This window comes from Anomaloglossus baeobatrachus, chromosome 4 (assembly GCF_048569485.1).
Source record: "Anomaloglossus baeobatrachus isolate aAnoBae1 chromosome 4, aAnoBae1.hap1, whole genome shotgun sequence".
Taxonomy (NCBI): Eukaryota; Metazoa; Chordata; class Amphibia; order Anura; family Aromobatidae; genus Anomaloglossus; species Anomaloglossus baeobatrachus.
In genome coordinates this window covers 169419914-169436914 of record NC_134356.1, presented here as the reverse complement: position 1 = coordinate 169436914, position 17001 = coordinate 169419914, and the positions used below count along the sequence as shown (strand labels likewise).

The following is a 17001-nucleotide window of genomic DNA, read 5'->3' as shown; positions in this document are numbered from 1 at the left end:
GATTGGCCGCTCGCCTCGGATCCGACCCCCCCGCACGGATTGGCCGCGACGCACACTCACACGCACACTCAGACTCACACGCACACTCAACGCAGCAGACACACAACACCCAACACACAAACACCGCGGCACACACAAATATACGCACATACCGCACAACACACACATTGCACAAAACATACCTCCCCCCAAAACAAACACACACACCCACACAAACCGCGCAACACACATACACAACGATACAGACACACAGCGCTCCACAAATAACGACACACAACGCAACACACAAACAACACCGCTCTCACCCCCCGCTACACCCAGACAACACCCAGAACATGTACAGCCCCTACACAAACACTTGGTAACTACACACAACAACATCTATATATATATATATATAAACAAAAATCATACATTAACTACACAATACGTAAATTCTAGAATACCCGATGCGTAGAATCGGGCCACCTTCTAGTGTGTATATATGTGTGTGTGTGTGTGTGTGTGTGTGTGTGTGTGTATTATATATATATATATATATATATATATATATATATATATATATATATATATATATATATGTGTGTGTGTGTGAGAGAATGTGTGTGTGTGTGAGAGATTGTGTGTGTGTGTGAGAGATTGTGTGTGTGTGTGTGAGAGATTGTGTGTGTGTGAGAGATTGTGTGTGTGTGTGTGTGTGTGAGAGATTGTGTGTGTGTGTGTGTATGTGTGTGTATGTGTATATATATATATATATATATACATATATATATGTGTGTGTGTGAGAGAATGTGTGTGTGTGTGTGAGAGATTGTGTGTGAGAGATTGTGTGTGTGTGTGTGTGTGTGTGTGTGAGAGAGAGATTGTGTGTGTGTGTGAGAGATTGTGTGTGTGTGTGTGTGTGTATGTGTGTGTGTATGTGTGTATTATATATATATATATATATATATATATGTGTGTGTGTGTGTGAGAGAATGTGTGTGTGTGTGAGAGAATGTGTGTGTGTGTGAGAGAGTGTGTGTGTGTGTGTGAGAGAGTGTGTGTGTGTGTGAGAGAGTGTGTGTGTGAGAGAGTGTGTGTGTGTGTGTGTGTGTGTGAGTGTGTGTGAGAGATTGTGTGTGTGAGAGAGTGTGTGTGTGAGAGAAATATATATATATATATATATATATATGTGTATGTGTGTGTGTGAGAGGGTGAGAGATTGTGTGTGTGTGTGTGTGTGAGAGATTGTGTGTGTGTGTGTGTGTGTGTGTGTGTGAGAGGGTGAGAGAGAGAGTGTGTGTATATATATATGTGTGTGAGAGATTGTGTGTGTGTATATATATATTATATATATATAAATATATATATATATATATATATATATATATATATATATATATATATATATATATATATATATATATGTGTGTGTGTGAGAGATTGTGTGTGAGATTGTGTGTGTGTGTGAGAGATTGTATGTGTGAGATTGTGTGTGTGTGAGATTGTGTGGTGTGTGTGAGAGATTATGTGTGTGTGTGTGTGTGTGTGTGTATGTATGTGTATGTGTATATATATATATATATACATACACACACATATATATGTGTGTGAGAGAATGTGTGTGTGTGTGAGAGATTGTGTGTGTGAGAATGTGTGTGTATATATATGTGTATATATATATATATATATATATATATATATATATATATATATATATATATATATATATATATATATATATATATATATATATATATATATATGTGTGTATATATGTGTATATATGTGTATATATGTGTATATATGTGTATATATGTGTGTGTGTGTGTGTGTGTGTGTGTTCACACATCACAATTTATTTTTTTTGCAGCGGATAAAACACAAAAAAAAAAAAAAGTGTTTTATAGTACCAGCAAAGTGAATCACATATTTTAAACCTTTATGCATGTGTTTTTATACCCATTGAAATGAATGAGGATTAAAAAAAAAATAAAATGAAAAAAAAAAGTGTCCTGCAAAAATGAGGCAAAAAAAAATATGCAAATGTTTTATGCAGGTTTTCTTCTGCCAACACTCTGTTAATGTGCATACATTTAGTTCACCAAACAACAAGAGAAGACTTATCCTATACGCGCGTGTGCGTGTGTGTGTGTGTGTGTGAGAGATTGGATGTGTGTGTGTGTGTGAGAGAGATTGGATGTGTGTGTGTGTGTGTGTGTGTGTGAGAGATTGGATGTGTGTGTGTGTGTGTGTGTGAGAGATTGGATGTGTGTGTGAGAGAGATTGAATGTGTGTGTGTGTGTGTGTGTGTGTGTGTGTATGTGTGTGTGTGTGTGAGAGAGATTGTGTGTGTGTGTGTGTGTGTGAGAGAGAGAGATTGGATGTGTGTGTGTGTGTGTGTGTGAGAGAGAGATTGGATGTGTGTGTGTGTGTGTGTGTGTGTGTGTGTGTGTGAGAGATTGGATGTGTGTGTGTGTGTGTGTGAGAGAGATTGGATGTGTGTGTGTGTGAGAGAGAGAGATATTGTGTGTGTGTGAGATTGGATGTGTGTGTGTGTGAGAGAGAGAGATATTGTGTGTGTGTGATTGGATGTGTGTGTGTGAGAGAGAGAGATTGTGTGTGTGTGTGTGTGAGAGAGAGATTGGATGTGTGTGTGTGTGTGTGTGTGTGTGAGAGAGAGATTGGATGTGTGTGTGTGTGTGTGTGAGAGAGAGAGATTGGATGTGTGTGTGTGTGTGTGTGTGTGAGAGAGAGATTGTGTGTGTGTGTGTGTGTGAGAGATTGTGTGTGTGTGTGTGTGTGTGTGAGAGAGAGATTGGATGTGTGTGTGTGAGAGAGAGAGATATTGAATGTGTGTGTGTGTGTGTGTGTGTGAGATTGGATGTGTGTGTGTGTGTGAGAGAGATTGTGTGTGTGTGTGTGTGTGTGTGAGATTGGATGTGTGTGTGTGTGTGAGAGAGAGAGATTGTGTGTGTGTGTGTGTGTGTGTGTGAGAGAGATTGGATGTGTGTGTGTGTGTGTGTGTGTGTGAGAGAGAGATTGGATGTGTGTGTGTGTGTGTGTGTGTGTGTGTGTGTGTGTGTGTGTGTGAGAGATTGGATGTGTGTGTGTGTGAGAGAGAGAGATATTGAATGTGTGTGTGTGTGTGTGTGTGAGATTGGATGTGTGTGTGAGAGAGATTGTGTGTGTGTGTGTGTGTGTGTGTGTGTGTGAGATTGGATGTGTGTGTGTGTGAGAGAGAGAGATTGTGTGTGTGTGTGTGTGTGAGAGAGAGATTGGATGTGTGTGTGTGTGTGTGTGTGTGAGAGAGAGATTGGATGTGTGTGTGTGTGTGTGTGTGTGTGAGAGAGATTGGATGTGTGTGTGTGTGTGTGTGTGAGAGAGATTGTGTGTGTGTGTGTGTGTGTGTGAGAGAGAGAGATTGGATGTGTGTGTGTGTGTGTGTGTGTGAGATTGGATGTGTGTGTGTGTGTGTGTGTGTGTGTGAGAGAGATTGGATGTGTGTGTGTGTGAGAGAGAGAGATATTGAATGTGTGTGTGTGTGTGTGTGTGTGTGAGATTGGATGTGTGTGTGTGTGAGAGAGAGATATTGAATGTGTGTGTGTGTGTGTGAGATTGGATGTGTGTGTGTGTGAGAGAGATTGTGTGTGTGTGTGTGTGAGATTGGATGTGTGTGTGTGAGAGAGAGAGATTGTGTGTGTGTGTGTGAGAGAGAGATTGGATGTGTGTGTGTGTGTGTGTGTGTGTGTGAGAGAGAGATTGGATGTGTGTGTGTGTGAGAGAGAGATTGGATGTGTGTGTGTGTGTGAGAGAGATTGTGTCGTGTGTGAGAGATTGTGTGTGTGAGAGATTGTGTGTGTGTGAGAGATTGGATGTGTGTGTGAGATTGGATGTGTGTGTGTGTGTGTGTGAGAGATTGGATGTGTGTGTGTGTGAGAGATTGGATGTGTGTGTGTGTGTGAGAGAGATTGGATGTGTGTGTGTGTGTGAGAGATTGGATATGTGTGTGTGTGTGTGTGTGTGAGAGATTGGATGTGTGTGTCTGTGTGTGTGAGAGATTGGATGGATGTGTGTGTGTGTGTGTGTGTGTGTGTGTGTGTGTGTGTGTGTGTGTGTGTGTGTGTGTGTGTGTGTGTGTGTGTGATCGCTACAGGTCCTGCTGCTTAGCGTCTTGTCAGTGTGATTGCGAGTGCCCGCTGTGTATAATGAAGTGTCCTGCAGTATCTAACTTTTTTAGCGGCATGGACACTTCATTATTGAACCACGACTAGGTCTCATTTTCGGGGTAAGGCTTATATTTAAGCCTTGCTGAAAATCCCTGCTAGGGCTTATTTTGGGGGGAGGGATTATTTTTGGAAAAACACGGTATGAAGTGCAGGTCTCCAGATGGTGATTTATGCGAGTAGCCAGCCACAGAAGCACAGATCTGGATATCCACATACTGGCCTTGGGGGTTTACAGATAAGTAGGGTAGGCTGCAGACAGGATACTACCTGTCAGACGAGTTGCTTGAAGCTGAATGTGACAATGTGCTGGGACTGTTTGATGCGATAATACTGAGCTGGGGTATTGTGTTAACTCCTGAATTTTGGTATACTGCCATTGTAGATTTAAGCTCTCACGAGCAGGGTTGCCTTTTTTGCTCTAATTATTGTATTTTCTATATGTGTTACTTGGTTTTATATGAACCTCTGAATTGTAAGCGCTGCGGAATAGGTTGGCGCTATAGATCTGAAGATTATTATTATTCGTGTGATTTTTGTGGAAAAGCTTTGACTGTTATTAGACCAGTAATGGGGCTCTGGCTGTTACTACTGAATACGGGGCTGCTGGATGTGGCTCGTGACCCTCACAGAGCTGAATGTGGCTCTTAAGGTCAGAAAGGTTGGGGACCACAGCTCTATATAAAAAGTCTTGACATACTGTTTTACAATGCCCACTGGAGCAGTCACAATAGGCTGACAATTCCTCCTTACTACTGCCATTGTATGTAAAGCGCTGTGGAATTAATAGCGCTATATAAATTAATAAATATTATTAATTATTATTATAACTAGTTGCTACTGACAAAGTTTTTCGAATTTAAAAATGGTTATGGGTTTGCTGATGGTATATTAAAAAACCGCTACCCAAACTGCCAGCATTCTCAATAGACGGTAGAATGGGAATCTGCATATCGTTTTGATCATAAATGCACTAGAACTTTAAAATAAGTCTTTTTGCGGACGATGTAATTATGACTCTTAGCGACCCAGTAAACTCCATCAATGAAATAAACAACATTTTGAAAGAATTCTCCATTGTTTCAAACTTTAAAATTAAATGAGAAAAAGTCAAAAGTGCTAGCTCTTAACCTCATCCCAACAGCACAAGAAAATCTTAGAAATAATGTTAATTATGAATGGGTTACAGACGCTATTGAATACTTAGGTATTACTTTCACAAAAGATATTAAAAGCACCTTAATCCTCAACATGAATAAACTCTTATCTCAGATTGAAAAAGACTTTGCAACATACAACAAAACCGAAACGACTTGGCTTGGTAGAATATTGGTAGCCAAGATGTTTATTCTACCCAAAATTTTATATACAATTAGATGTCTACCTATCATCATCCCAGACGAATTCCTAATCAAATTGCAAAAATTGATCAACAAATATGTCTGGAATAATAGTAAAGCAAGGGTGGCCAAAAATACATTATTCAAAAATAAAATTAATGGAGGATACGGCCTTCCTAATATACAAGCATATTATTACTCAAATTTATTAAAACAAACCAACAATTGGTTATTAAAAAATGAAAATACTCCATCTTGGGTTAACTTGGAACTAATATTATCAGGAAATAATTCTTTCCGCTCTCCTTTACTGGAACAGTTACTAAGCTTTGGAGGACGAAAATCAAATACCTATGATAGCAGCACTATTAATGCTGCATTTACTTCCTGGGAAAAGATTTCAAGAATCTCCAAAGACAAAATGACTTTTGAAGTCTTTAAAAATACTGAGATAAAAAATATAGATTTGTCGAACAATACCGAGACAGTAGATAGATGGGTCCAGTCAGGGATAAAATACATAAAAAATATATACGATGGTACAAACTTCACCTCATTCTTACAACTTAAACTACAAAACAATATACCAGATAAAGATCTTTACTTCTTCCTAGAAATAAGGAAAATCATCCGGAAACTTGTAGAACCCAAATGTAAAATAAACAAATTCATACTTAAATTGATAAACAACCCAAATAACAAACTAATATGGAGTCATAAGAACATCTATCATGCCTACAATTCTGAACTCCCCACAAGAAAAATGATACACATATCCAGTTGGGAAAAGGACTTGAAAATAGAATTCACCCAAGACCAATGGGATAAAGCTCTTAAAAACACATACCTTTCCAATATCTGCGCTACATTACATGAAGCTTATTATAAGATTTATACCAGATGGTATTTCACTCCGGACAAAGTAGCTAAAATATTCCCAAGCCAAAAACCAACATGCTGGAGAGGTTGTGATACAAAAGGTGACATTGTTCATATTTTTTGGAGCTGTCCTAAAATCAGAAGCTTATGGCAGAAAGTGTCTAAAATAATAAATCTGATAATGCACTCAAAAATAAGTCTAACCCCACAATTAGCTCTCTTATCGATAGATTCGGATACAATAAACATAAAATACAGGGCCATCGTAATTCATATCCTTCTAGTTACCAAAATCGAATTGGCGGCACGTTGGAAATCCAATAAAATTCCAAATATTTACGATCTAATAGAAAAAATATCCCTTCATAAGTTCTATGAAGAGAAGCATGCTCTAATTAATAACTCTTGGAACAGATTTCATAAAAAAATGGGACCCATGGACTGACTTTATTAACAACAATACATAAAATTTTAAATCTAATCTAGTTATAATTCTTGTATAAACGTAATACACTATACTTATTTAATTAGTTTAACAAGAAAATTGTTTGTTTACATCTATCTCCTGACATATTATTTGAATATCATAGTTTGTAAATACTTAATCCGACTGTATGTCATAGTTTTTACCAATGTTATTTGTTTGTTTCTCCTTTTGTACATGTCTACTGTATATTATTTGTTTGATATAGCATGAAGTAATGCTATACAGCACTTTGTTTTATTGTTTTTGTTAGAACTGTTTTATGTATAAACTTTGAAAACCTAATAAAAATTATTGAATCATAAATGCACTAGATTTCCATCTTAGTAAACCGTTAGAATGGGGGGGAAAAAAAAACAAACAAAAAAAAAACCACACACACAAGAACAACGTTTTTCATTCAACACTCACCGACATATTCATCCATGTTGAATGTTTTCACATACTTGAAGGAAAGATCTCCATTTTTATGGTATTCGATAAGCTTTTTGTAGCATCCCAGTGGTGTGCTTCCTGTAACATTTGAAAAATGAAAATGACACATGGAAAAGGCTAAAATGTTACCAAAACCAAACACACAATTGCTTGAAAGACGGAAGCATTACATAGAAACCATTAACTAATCCACTGCCTGTGTGATAAATAGACCTCGCCATTTTAGCTAAAATATTGGGATCCTGAGCTGTAGACTTCACTCTATTATCCATACAGCCCAAACAGCAGATGGAGAAGATTGTAAAATATTATGAAGCATTAAAGTCTCCCAAGAAGTCTGAACAGTCTATAGAATCTTTTTTTTTTTTTTTTTTTTTAAACATGGTCTATTTGTTTAATCTCAAAAAGAATTAACTGCATCTTACCTGTAGGAAGGCCTAAAGTAAAATACTTCTCAGCAGTTGGGTTAAAGTGTATGATGCGATTTCTGATATACTTAGCTGCCCACTCACTAGCCTGGTCATAGTCATCCAAAATGATGAGTTTCATCTTTCACTGAAAAACACAGAATAATAAGGCATCAATGCAAGCAACATATCTGCAGTGCAAGAACTAAATCATTTTCAGACTGTATGTATGTACAATGGGGATGCATCTGGAAGTATTTTTAAGCCAAATTTCAGAAAGTGGGATTCCGCTTTAAATACCACAAACAAACAAGAAAGATTGCTCAACTTTAGAAAATACTTTTCTATACGTCTTTACAGAAAATTCTTACTTTTTTGTTTTATTGGTGTGAAATCTTATTTATATCCCCTTCTGCACTTAACCCCTTCACCCACGAGCCCGATTTTCCCCTTGATGACCTTTAGCTGTGACGTCACCGGTCAATGCGCAGCTCATTCATTCTCTGGAGCTCACAGAGAGTGGTCGTGCTCTATGGTCTCTCTCTGTGATATTCAGATGTAGCAGAGCTGAAGCGGCGTGCGACCTCCTGTGGATTACGTCGGACCTGGAGGGATGTGTTGGGGGGTTAATAAGGTGGTGAAGAAGGGGGTGTTTGGTTTTTATTCCAAATAAAAGGATTTGTCTCTGTGTCTGTGTTTATTTACAGGTTTGTGATGCAGGTATCTGATAGACGCCTGTGCCATCACAAACCTAGGGTTTAGTAGCAGCTGTGCGCTGCTATTAACCTCTCATTACTCATTACCCCGATTGGCACCACACCAGGCCACCGGGAAGAGCCGGTATCGTACTAATAGATGCGGCAATACCAGGCAGCTGTGGGCTGGAATACCAGCACCCAGCCGGCTTTATTATGGCTGGAGATGAAAATTAGGGAGAACCGCACATTTTTTTTTTTTTAATTATTTAAAATTTAAAAAAAAAAAACAACAACAAAAGCCGCACGCGGTTTCTCTTAGACCGGAATCACACATGCGAGGGACTCGCACGAGTCTGCCATGGCATCACCCAGCAAAGCCTCGCATGCGTGACTGGATACACAGCACAGATACAGCCCGAAAGCTGGGGCTGCACCCACGGGCTAGATCTGTGCTGCCTATTGTTTATTTTTTTACCATGACACTGACCCGCACACACTTGCACTGCTTTCCCCGCCAACCGGCCATCCTAGCGCCTTTGATTGGTTGCAGTCTGCTGACACGATGCCACTCAGGGTGGGGGCGCGTCTAGCTTCAACCAATTACACGCGCCGGTGGGCGGGCAAAACAATGAATATTGAATTGTCGGCTCCGGAAGGTAAAAGCGTGACCCGGAAGGAGTGTGCCGCCATGACAGCGCCTCGGTGAGTACATAGCGCTTGCTCCTACCCCCTATCCCCTCCACAAACGTTTTTGATCTCTGGATTCCAGTCCCCATTGACTTATATGTGCACTCGATTCCGGAGCAGATCGGACTCTTTAAAATCTGGCAGTGATCCGCCGGTCCCGGATTGTTGGGCGTTTGATCAGCTCTATTAGCAGCGTTTTGGACATAGTGTGTTTTCCCAGAGTCCAAAATGCTGTGTTGTACAGTACAAGCATAGTGAATAGGGTTTAAAGAAATCCCATGACCACTGTGCTGCTTTCCAAGCCGCTGTATATCAATTTATGCTTGCAGAGACATGAGTGTTCTCAGCAGGAGAACAGAGAAAATCAGCTGTGCTCAGAATCCTGATTGTGGGCACAAACGGTGCGTTCTCCTGCACAGAACACTAGTATCTCTGGAAGAGGAATGTCTCCTGATCATGTGAACGTACCCTGTCTATACACAGCTGTTTCCTGACAATAAATCTGCAGACACTTCAAGAATAGCAAATATCATACAAAAGCTGACCTATTAATTTTCCTGCAGCTTCCAATGGAATGATAAGCCTACAGAATATTTAGATTTTTTGCTGATTCAGAATCTCCATCACTACAGCCGCCGTTTTGTTTTTTCCCTGCAGTAAAGTTGTTGAGCTCAGCAGAACAGTTAGTGCTGAATGTGCATGTCCTGTCCCTACTGTAAAACAGCAGAAAAACAGATTTGCACACTAAGGGTGGAGTTTATTATGACTGGCATTTTCAATATGTCATTCTTAAAGCTAGCTGGCGTAAGATCTGATAAAACAAGGGGAGCAAGTCTAATATTTAATAGATTTGGGCCATGTCTGGACCTTCCATTACTTTTTATGCCAAAAATCCAATCAATAACTGGAGTAATCGAGCATTTATCCCAGTAGACCCACAAGTGCCTTGTAATGGCAGGAACCAATGTTTAGCTTTTAAAAATAATGAGCTCACTGCCTTCTCAGTGATTGATGTACACTCCAGCCAGCTGACAATTGCTATGAGCAAAGGCAGTGAAAGAATAAAGACAGCAAATGCATAAACTACTGGTCTAGTGCATTCCTTCATCAATCCAATAAGCCAAAAATTGGACAATTGTTTCTGCTATTTGAAATGAAACCAGAGACAATCCACTAGGTTATAATGCTGCCATAAAAGGGACCCTGTGAAGTCTGCATTTTCTTTCTAAGTAAAGTCAAGACAGTCTAGTTCTTATAAGTATATTTGAAATGATATTCAAGATGCAGGCAGCAGAAAATAGGTCCCAGCAGTGTGTATGCTCCCTAGTAATGTGTGTGTGTATGTCCCCCTCCAGAGTAACGTCTACGCCCCCTCCGTATAATATACCCAACGCCCACTGACCCTATGTATAAAATAACCCACACAGTGCTCTTTGTAATACTGTACCCCTTTCAGAATTTCCCTTACTGCAATTTGCCCCATGCCTCCTTCCTTCCTTCCCCAGTAAAGGTTAGGACATTTAATCTTCCCTTCCTCCATGGAGCGCATACCATTACTTTCTGTATCCTTGCCACCTCCGCGAGGCTCCTTGCTGCATGCAGCAGTGTGATGATGTCACAGTGTGATGATATCACTACGCTGCTGTACACTGGGCGGCGGAATGACACTCACTGCCCCTGGTGCCACTACACGACTAATTTACATGTAACGCGCCTACAGCGAATCGCATGCAAATTAGCCATGTGCTAGCACACACTCAACCTAAAGTGGCCAAAGCAATATGGTTGGACCCCTGAGTTGTGGGCATATCTGTAAGCTGTGGCTATAATGGGGCCCAGGGCTTAATAAAGCTAAGTAATTACCAGTCACAAGATGGCACTGTGGGACCTAAGCGGTGTTGGTAAAAGGGGAAGACCCCAGAAGTTGAGTATGACAGTGGGCTAAGATTTCAAGCATCACTGCAACACAAACCAACCCACCAAAAAAACAAGCAAACAGCTAGGCTCTGTCAACAATGAATGTCCGTTCAAACCAAGTACAGAAGCTCATTGCATCATGCTAGGGCTAATCATTTAAGTACACCCTCCCACCTGCTTGTTTTCACCTCTATGTCCACCATGCTGCTTCTTCCCCATCTCCCCCTTCTTTGATTAGCTGCTCTGGCTTCACTAAGCTAAAATAATTGGAAAACAAACATGTTGGTAGGTACACTGAAAGGTTCATATCAGGGACCACACATATATAACAAAGATAAGTGCCCAAGCACTAACAGGCAGGCAGTGCTACCTACCTGCTTGTTGTACTTGGCGCTGTTCTTCGCCAGCACAGAGAGGTTACACACTGCTCCTGCCAGCGATACAATGGCTACGTTAACAGAGTGGAGGCTTCTTTTCCCCTGTGCCCTGTAGACAGGTTGAGGCAGCAGACGTCATGCTCTCTGCTGGCTAACTGGAACAGCCCTCTATCAATCAGCACGATGTCGGCGGTCCCACCCCATATACAGAGCAGAGCGGATGAGAAGCCACCACTGTGTTGCTGAGACATCAGCAGAAAAAGCTGAAGCGCTGGCACTTTTTATTTTTTTTTTAAAGTCCCGGATATACCTTGTAATCGTTTGGTCACACCATGAGGCACCAAGAGCCTGTACTTCGTTTGAACAGTCATTCTGTGCTGACAGCGTTCCTTTGAATAGTTATTCCTAAAATTTCAAGTTATTACTCCTTAACAAGATAAGCAGTAACTTGCTGATCAGGGGTCTAAATCCACCGATCGCAAGCGAACTTGTGTAATTGGAATGGAGCGCTGGCCACTCATGTGCATCATAGTTCCGCTCTGTATTGATCTACAGGAGAAAGTGCTGCCCTCTACTATGTCCATGCTCCAGCAGTCCCATAGAAAATCAATGGAGCTACACCACACATACACAGCCAGATTTCCTTCACTAAAGATCTCAGCAATCAGAAAGTTATCACCCTCCCTGAGAATGCTAAGATTAAAAGGGAACCTGTCACCAGATTTGGGGCCTATAAGCTGTGGCCACCACCTGTGGGTGCTTATGTACTGCAGTCTAACATGCTATAAGAGCCCAAGCTGCTGTGTAGAACATAAAAATGACTTTATAATACTCACCTCAGGGGCGGGGCGGTGCACACTGGTCGGATGGTGTCTCCGTTACCGGCGCCTCCTCTTTCGACCATCTTTGTCCTCCTTCTTCCGAAGTCTGGGTGCACGACGCGTCCTACATCCACATTCGCCGGCATTGAGGTCCTGAGCAGGGCAGATCAAAGTATTATAGTGCGCCTGTGCGGGACCAACGAGTGTATGATGTAGGACGCGTCATAGACCCAGGCTCCAGAAGAAGAACGAAGATGGCCAAAAGAGGAGGCGCTAGACGAAGAACGGAGACGCCCATATGGTCAAACTCCACTGCAGCGACCGTTTAGGTAAGGTTGCCTTTACATCAGCGGGGTTTTTTTGCCAGTCGGCAAAAAGAAATAAATAAAAAAAAAAAAAAACACACGCAAAAAACGCATATGACTGGATCCTTTATAAAGGAGTTGTCATTTCAATGCATTTGCAATGGAGTCGCGGCAAGATGCGGTCACTTGCGTTTAGGACACACTGGATCCGGTGAGATGCATTATTTAATATTTTAGCTTTTTTCAAAGCTGCCTAGTTGTACCTGGCTGGATACAAAAATTGGGCGAAGCCCACGTCTTTTTTTAATTATTTCATGAAATTCATGAAATAATTAAAAAAAGGGCTTCCCTATATTTTTGGTTCCCAGACGGGTACAAATAGGCAGCTGGGGGTTGGGGGCAGCCCGTAAGTGCCTGCTGTACCTGGCTAGCATACAAATATAGGGCAAAGCCCACGTCATTTTCTTTTCATCCCTAACCCTAGGCCATTATTTTTTTTAATTAAAAAAAAAAAAAAAAAAGGAGAATAGACATGGGCTTCACCCATCGAGCATTTTCCTGACCACACAGCCAGCAGAACAAGTAATCAGATCAGCTGACTCCAGTGTCGGCCGATTACTTGTTCTGTGTCCCCCTGCATATAATCGCAGTGTGTGGGGGCTGTGAGGTCAGCTGAGTAAGGCTGGTACTAGAGTCAGCTGATCTGAACTCTGCTGACCTCAAAGCCCGCACACACTGTGATGTATGTGTGGCGCCACTGACCCGGTCAGGCACCACTGAGTACTGCACCCATGCTGGGACAGTACTTCGAGGTAATCCCATGGGCCAGAACGAAGTGTGTACGCACAGACACGTAGGAACCAGTTCTCCCACACCAGTAGATGGGACCCTTGGGCAGTCTCTGGTGGGGGGCTGGCCTTCAAATCTTGTCAAGGGGAGAAGCAGAGGGGCTGGGAGCTAAAATGCAGAGGTTGTCAGGAAGAAAGGAGAGCCAGTCTGGTGGTGGTGAGCGGCGGTCGCGAGGTGGTGCGCGCGCAGCCACTAGTCAGACCCCGCACGGAGTAGTAACGGTTAGCGGGGGGAGAACGGTCACCTGGTGAAGACAGAAGGGTGTTCCTGGTGACTAGGCATGTACGGGGTACAGGTCCCTAGAGCAGACTCCAGTTTAACTACCTGCTAAACCTGCCAGTGAGGGGGAACTACACGTACCTCACCAACCTCACAGAGTTCGAGCCTCGGCAGCAACGCAGGGACCCATAAGGGGACAGAGCCTGGAGCCATCAGCTCCGGTTCCCGCTGCCGGCAAACGGGCCGAACACAGGGGAGAAATGGCAGTAGCGACTCCCTGGATAGACCCCCATGGTGTTATCTGAACACAGAGTGCTAGGAAGGCGAGCTAAAAGGTTACCCTCAGACTGGCCCGAAGGAGCCCTGGTCTTACCTGGTTAATCACAGCAACATCTGAAGTGAGTAAAAACCAGTTGAAAGACTTTTGGACTCCTATCCTACTCACCCGAGCCCCTGGGGTCTGCCTCACTCACGGAAGGCTACATCTTCTGGCTGCAGACCCCATCAGCCCCAGACGCTCTTAAAACCTGCAGCGGCTGTCATCCACATCCCTGACCGCAAGCCGTGAGTGGTGTCACGACATATATAAAAACTGACATTACCTGTTCGCCATCTTGAATAAGCCCTGTGGCGTCCCCGTAAAGGATCAGCACCCCTGGGGCATCACATATGCAGCGGGACACGGAACAAGTAATTGGCTGACACTGGAGTCGTCAGCTGATCTGAACTCTGCTGACTCCCGATCAGCTGACTCCAGTGACGGCCGATAGAATTCTGTGTCCTGCTGCATCCATCGCAAGTAGAATGATCCGGTAAATAACAATTGCGGTTGCATGCGTTGCACATTCAATCCACAGGATCCAGTCTGATTTGCGGTTTTTTGCTGTCAGACAAAAAAAAAACGCTGATGTGAAAGCAGCCTAAGTATTAGAAAGTGATTTTTACATTCTACTCAGCGGCCATGTTACAATGCAGTATATAAGAGCCCACTGGTGGTGGCCGCTGTTTATAGCCCCCAAATCTGCTGACAGGTTCCCTTTAAAGGGAACCTGTCAGCAGAAATGTTGCCCTAAACCTAGAAGTTTCCCCTTCTGCAGCTCCTGGGCTGCATTCCAGCAAGGTTCCTATAGTTATTCTGCCCCCTTTTAGATCAAAATAAAAAGTTTATAAAAGTGGTACCTTTCAGTTTGAAAATCTTGTTAATGGTACAAGGGGGCGGGCTGTCTGTTGTCTGTTACTCTCCTCCTGCCGCTTTAGGCCGTCCCCCAACGCTCATTTACATACCTCAGGACGCCGCCCAGTGCGTCCGATGTCTCGTGCATGCGCCGTGCCATTGTAGCGGGACTGTGCACAGTGGGACCGCTACAATGATGACCAGATGATCAGTGGTGTCCTGCTCCGCTCCTCCCATCTATTTCCTGCTCCAGGGCTAGATGGGAAAGAGGTGACGTTGGGTCATCTGGCCAGGGCATGCGCAGAACGGTGGAGGCAGAGGGGAAAGCGCGGGCACGAGATTATGGGCGGGAGCTTGCTGATGAAAATCCCAGCGCCGCCCATAATCTCGTGCCTGCGCAACGTCACCAGCGGTCCCACTGTGCACAGTCCCGCTACAGTGGCACGGCGCATGCGCGAGACATCGGACACACTGGGCGGCGTCCTGAGGTATGTAAATGAGCGTTGGGGGACGGCCTAAAGCGGCAGGAGGGACAGTAACGGAAAACAGACAGCCCGCCCCCGTGTACCATTAACAAGATTTTCAAACTGAAAAAGGTACCACTTTATAAACTATTTATTTTGATCTAAAAGGGGGCAGAATAACTATAGGAACCTTGCTAGAATGCAGCCCAGGAGCTGCAGAAGGGGAAACCTTTACGTTTAGGGCAAAATTTCTGCTGACAGGTTCCCTTTAATTGTTTAGGCTGTATGCACACATTGCAGATTTGTTTTTTTGGTTTTTTTTTTTTGTTTTTCAGTGTAGCTTTGTCACAAAATCTGAAGGGTTTCCTGATACCAACAACGTGAATGACAATCCTGAAGTCTCATGCACACACTGAGTTTTTTCTTCTTGCAGATTTGGTGCAGATTATAATCTGCAGCAGGGTAATTCTTTCAGCATTTTGGCTGCAGACTTCACTCATACTAATGAATGGGAACATTCTGCACCAAACGCATGTTTTTGTGACTGTGTTTCTCCTGCCAAGACATTGAGAAATGGTGCAATAATATCTGCAAACACTTTACGTGTGTGCATACCCTAATGTGTCCCTCACTAGCCATGCCTCTCTGTTACCAAGCAACCGTTAACTCGAATAAAGAGAATGTGACAATATGAAAACTATAATGAAGCATTACAATGGTTTCCAGAGGTAAAATAGTTCACCTTGTGTTATCAGAAGAGTCCAAAGCTGTATATAAGAAGTGCAAAGATATGCCATGGTAAAACAGCACAATACATATATATATATATATATATATATATATATATATATATATATATATATATATATATATATATATATATATATACACAGTGCACGGAATGGAGCAGGAAACACTCGAGGGTAGGGAGTACTCACAGGAGCTGCAGGACGGCAATGGGACCGGGACACCGCGTCTGGCCTTACTGGGTTGTGCTGATGAACTCAACTTCAGCTCCTTCCTCTCCTCAGCACAGCCCCTAGTGCCGCCCTCCTCCCTCAGCCTGAGCGCCGCCCTCCATCAGCGCCGCCCTCCTCAGCCTAAGCTCCCTCTTCCTCAGCTTCTTCCTCTCCTCGTCCCTCAGCGCCGCCCTCCTCCCTCAGCGCCGCCCTCGTCCCTCAGCGCCGCCCTCGTCCCTCAGCGCCGCCCTCCTCCCTCAGCGCCGCCCTCCTCCCACAGCGCCGCCCTCGTCCCTCAGCGCCGCCCTCGTCCCTCAGCGCCGCCCTCGTCCCTCAGCGCCGCCCTCCTCCCTCAGCGCCGCCCTCCTCCCTCAGCGGCGCCCCCCTCAGCCTGAGCTCCTTCCTCCCTCAGCGCCGCCCTCCTCAGCCTGAGCTCCTTCCTCCCTCAGCGCCGCCCTCCTCCCTCAGCGCCGCCCTCCTCAGCCTGAGCTCCTTCCTCCCTCAGCGCCGCCCTCCTCCCTCAGCGCCGCCCCCCTCAGCCTGAGCTCCTTCCTCCCTCAGCGCCGCCCTCCTCCCTCAGAGCCGCCCCCCTCAGCCTGAGCTGAGCTCCTTCCTCTCCTCAGCGCCGCCCTCCTTCCTCAGCGCCGCCCTCCTCCCTCAGCGCCGCCCTCTTCAGCCTGAGCTCCTTCCTCTCCTCAGCGCCGCCCTCCTTCCTCAGCGCCGCCCTCCTCCCTCAGCGCCGCCCTCTTCAGCCTGAGCTCCTTCCTCTCCTCAGCGCCGC

The 17001-nt window shown here is 43.8% G+C and overlaps 1 protein-coding gene across 1 annotated transcript in view; it reads right to left on the bottom strand.

Annotated features, from left to right (window-relative positions):
- The window catches only part of LOC142302346 (glucosamine-6-phosphate deaminase 1-like), a 35019-nt gene extending 18599 nt beyond the window's left edge, over positions 1–16420 (bottom strand). Inside the window, exons 1-3 of the mRNA XM_075343405.1 lie at positions 16200–16420; positions 7769–7898; positions 7320–7421 (exon numbers count right to left, since the gene is read on the bottom strand). Of these exons, the coding sequence (XP_075199520.1) occupies positions 7320–7421; positions 7769–7892 (226 nt within the window). The 5' untranslated portion in view covers positions 7893–7898; positions 16200–16420. The remainder of the gene's footprint in view (positions 1–7319; positions 7422–7768; positions 7899–16199) is intronic.
- Between the last annotated feature and the right edge of the window lie 581 nt (positions 16421–17001).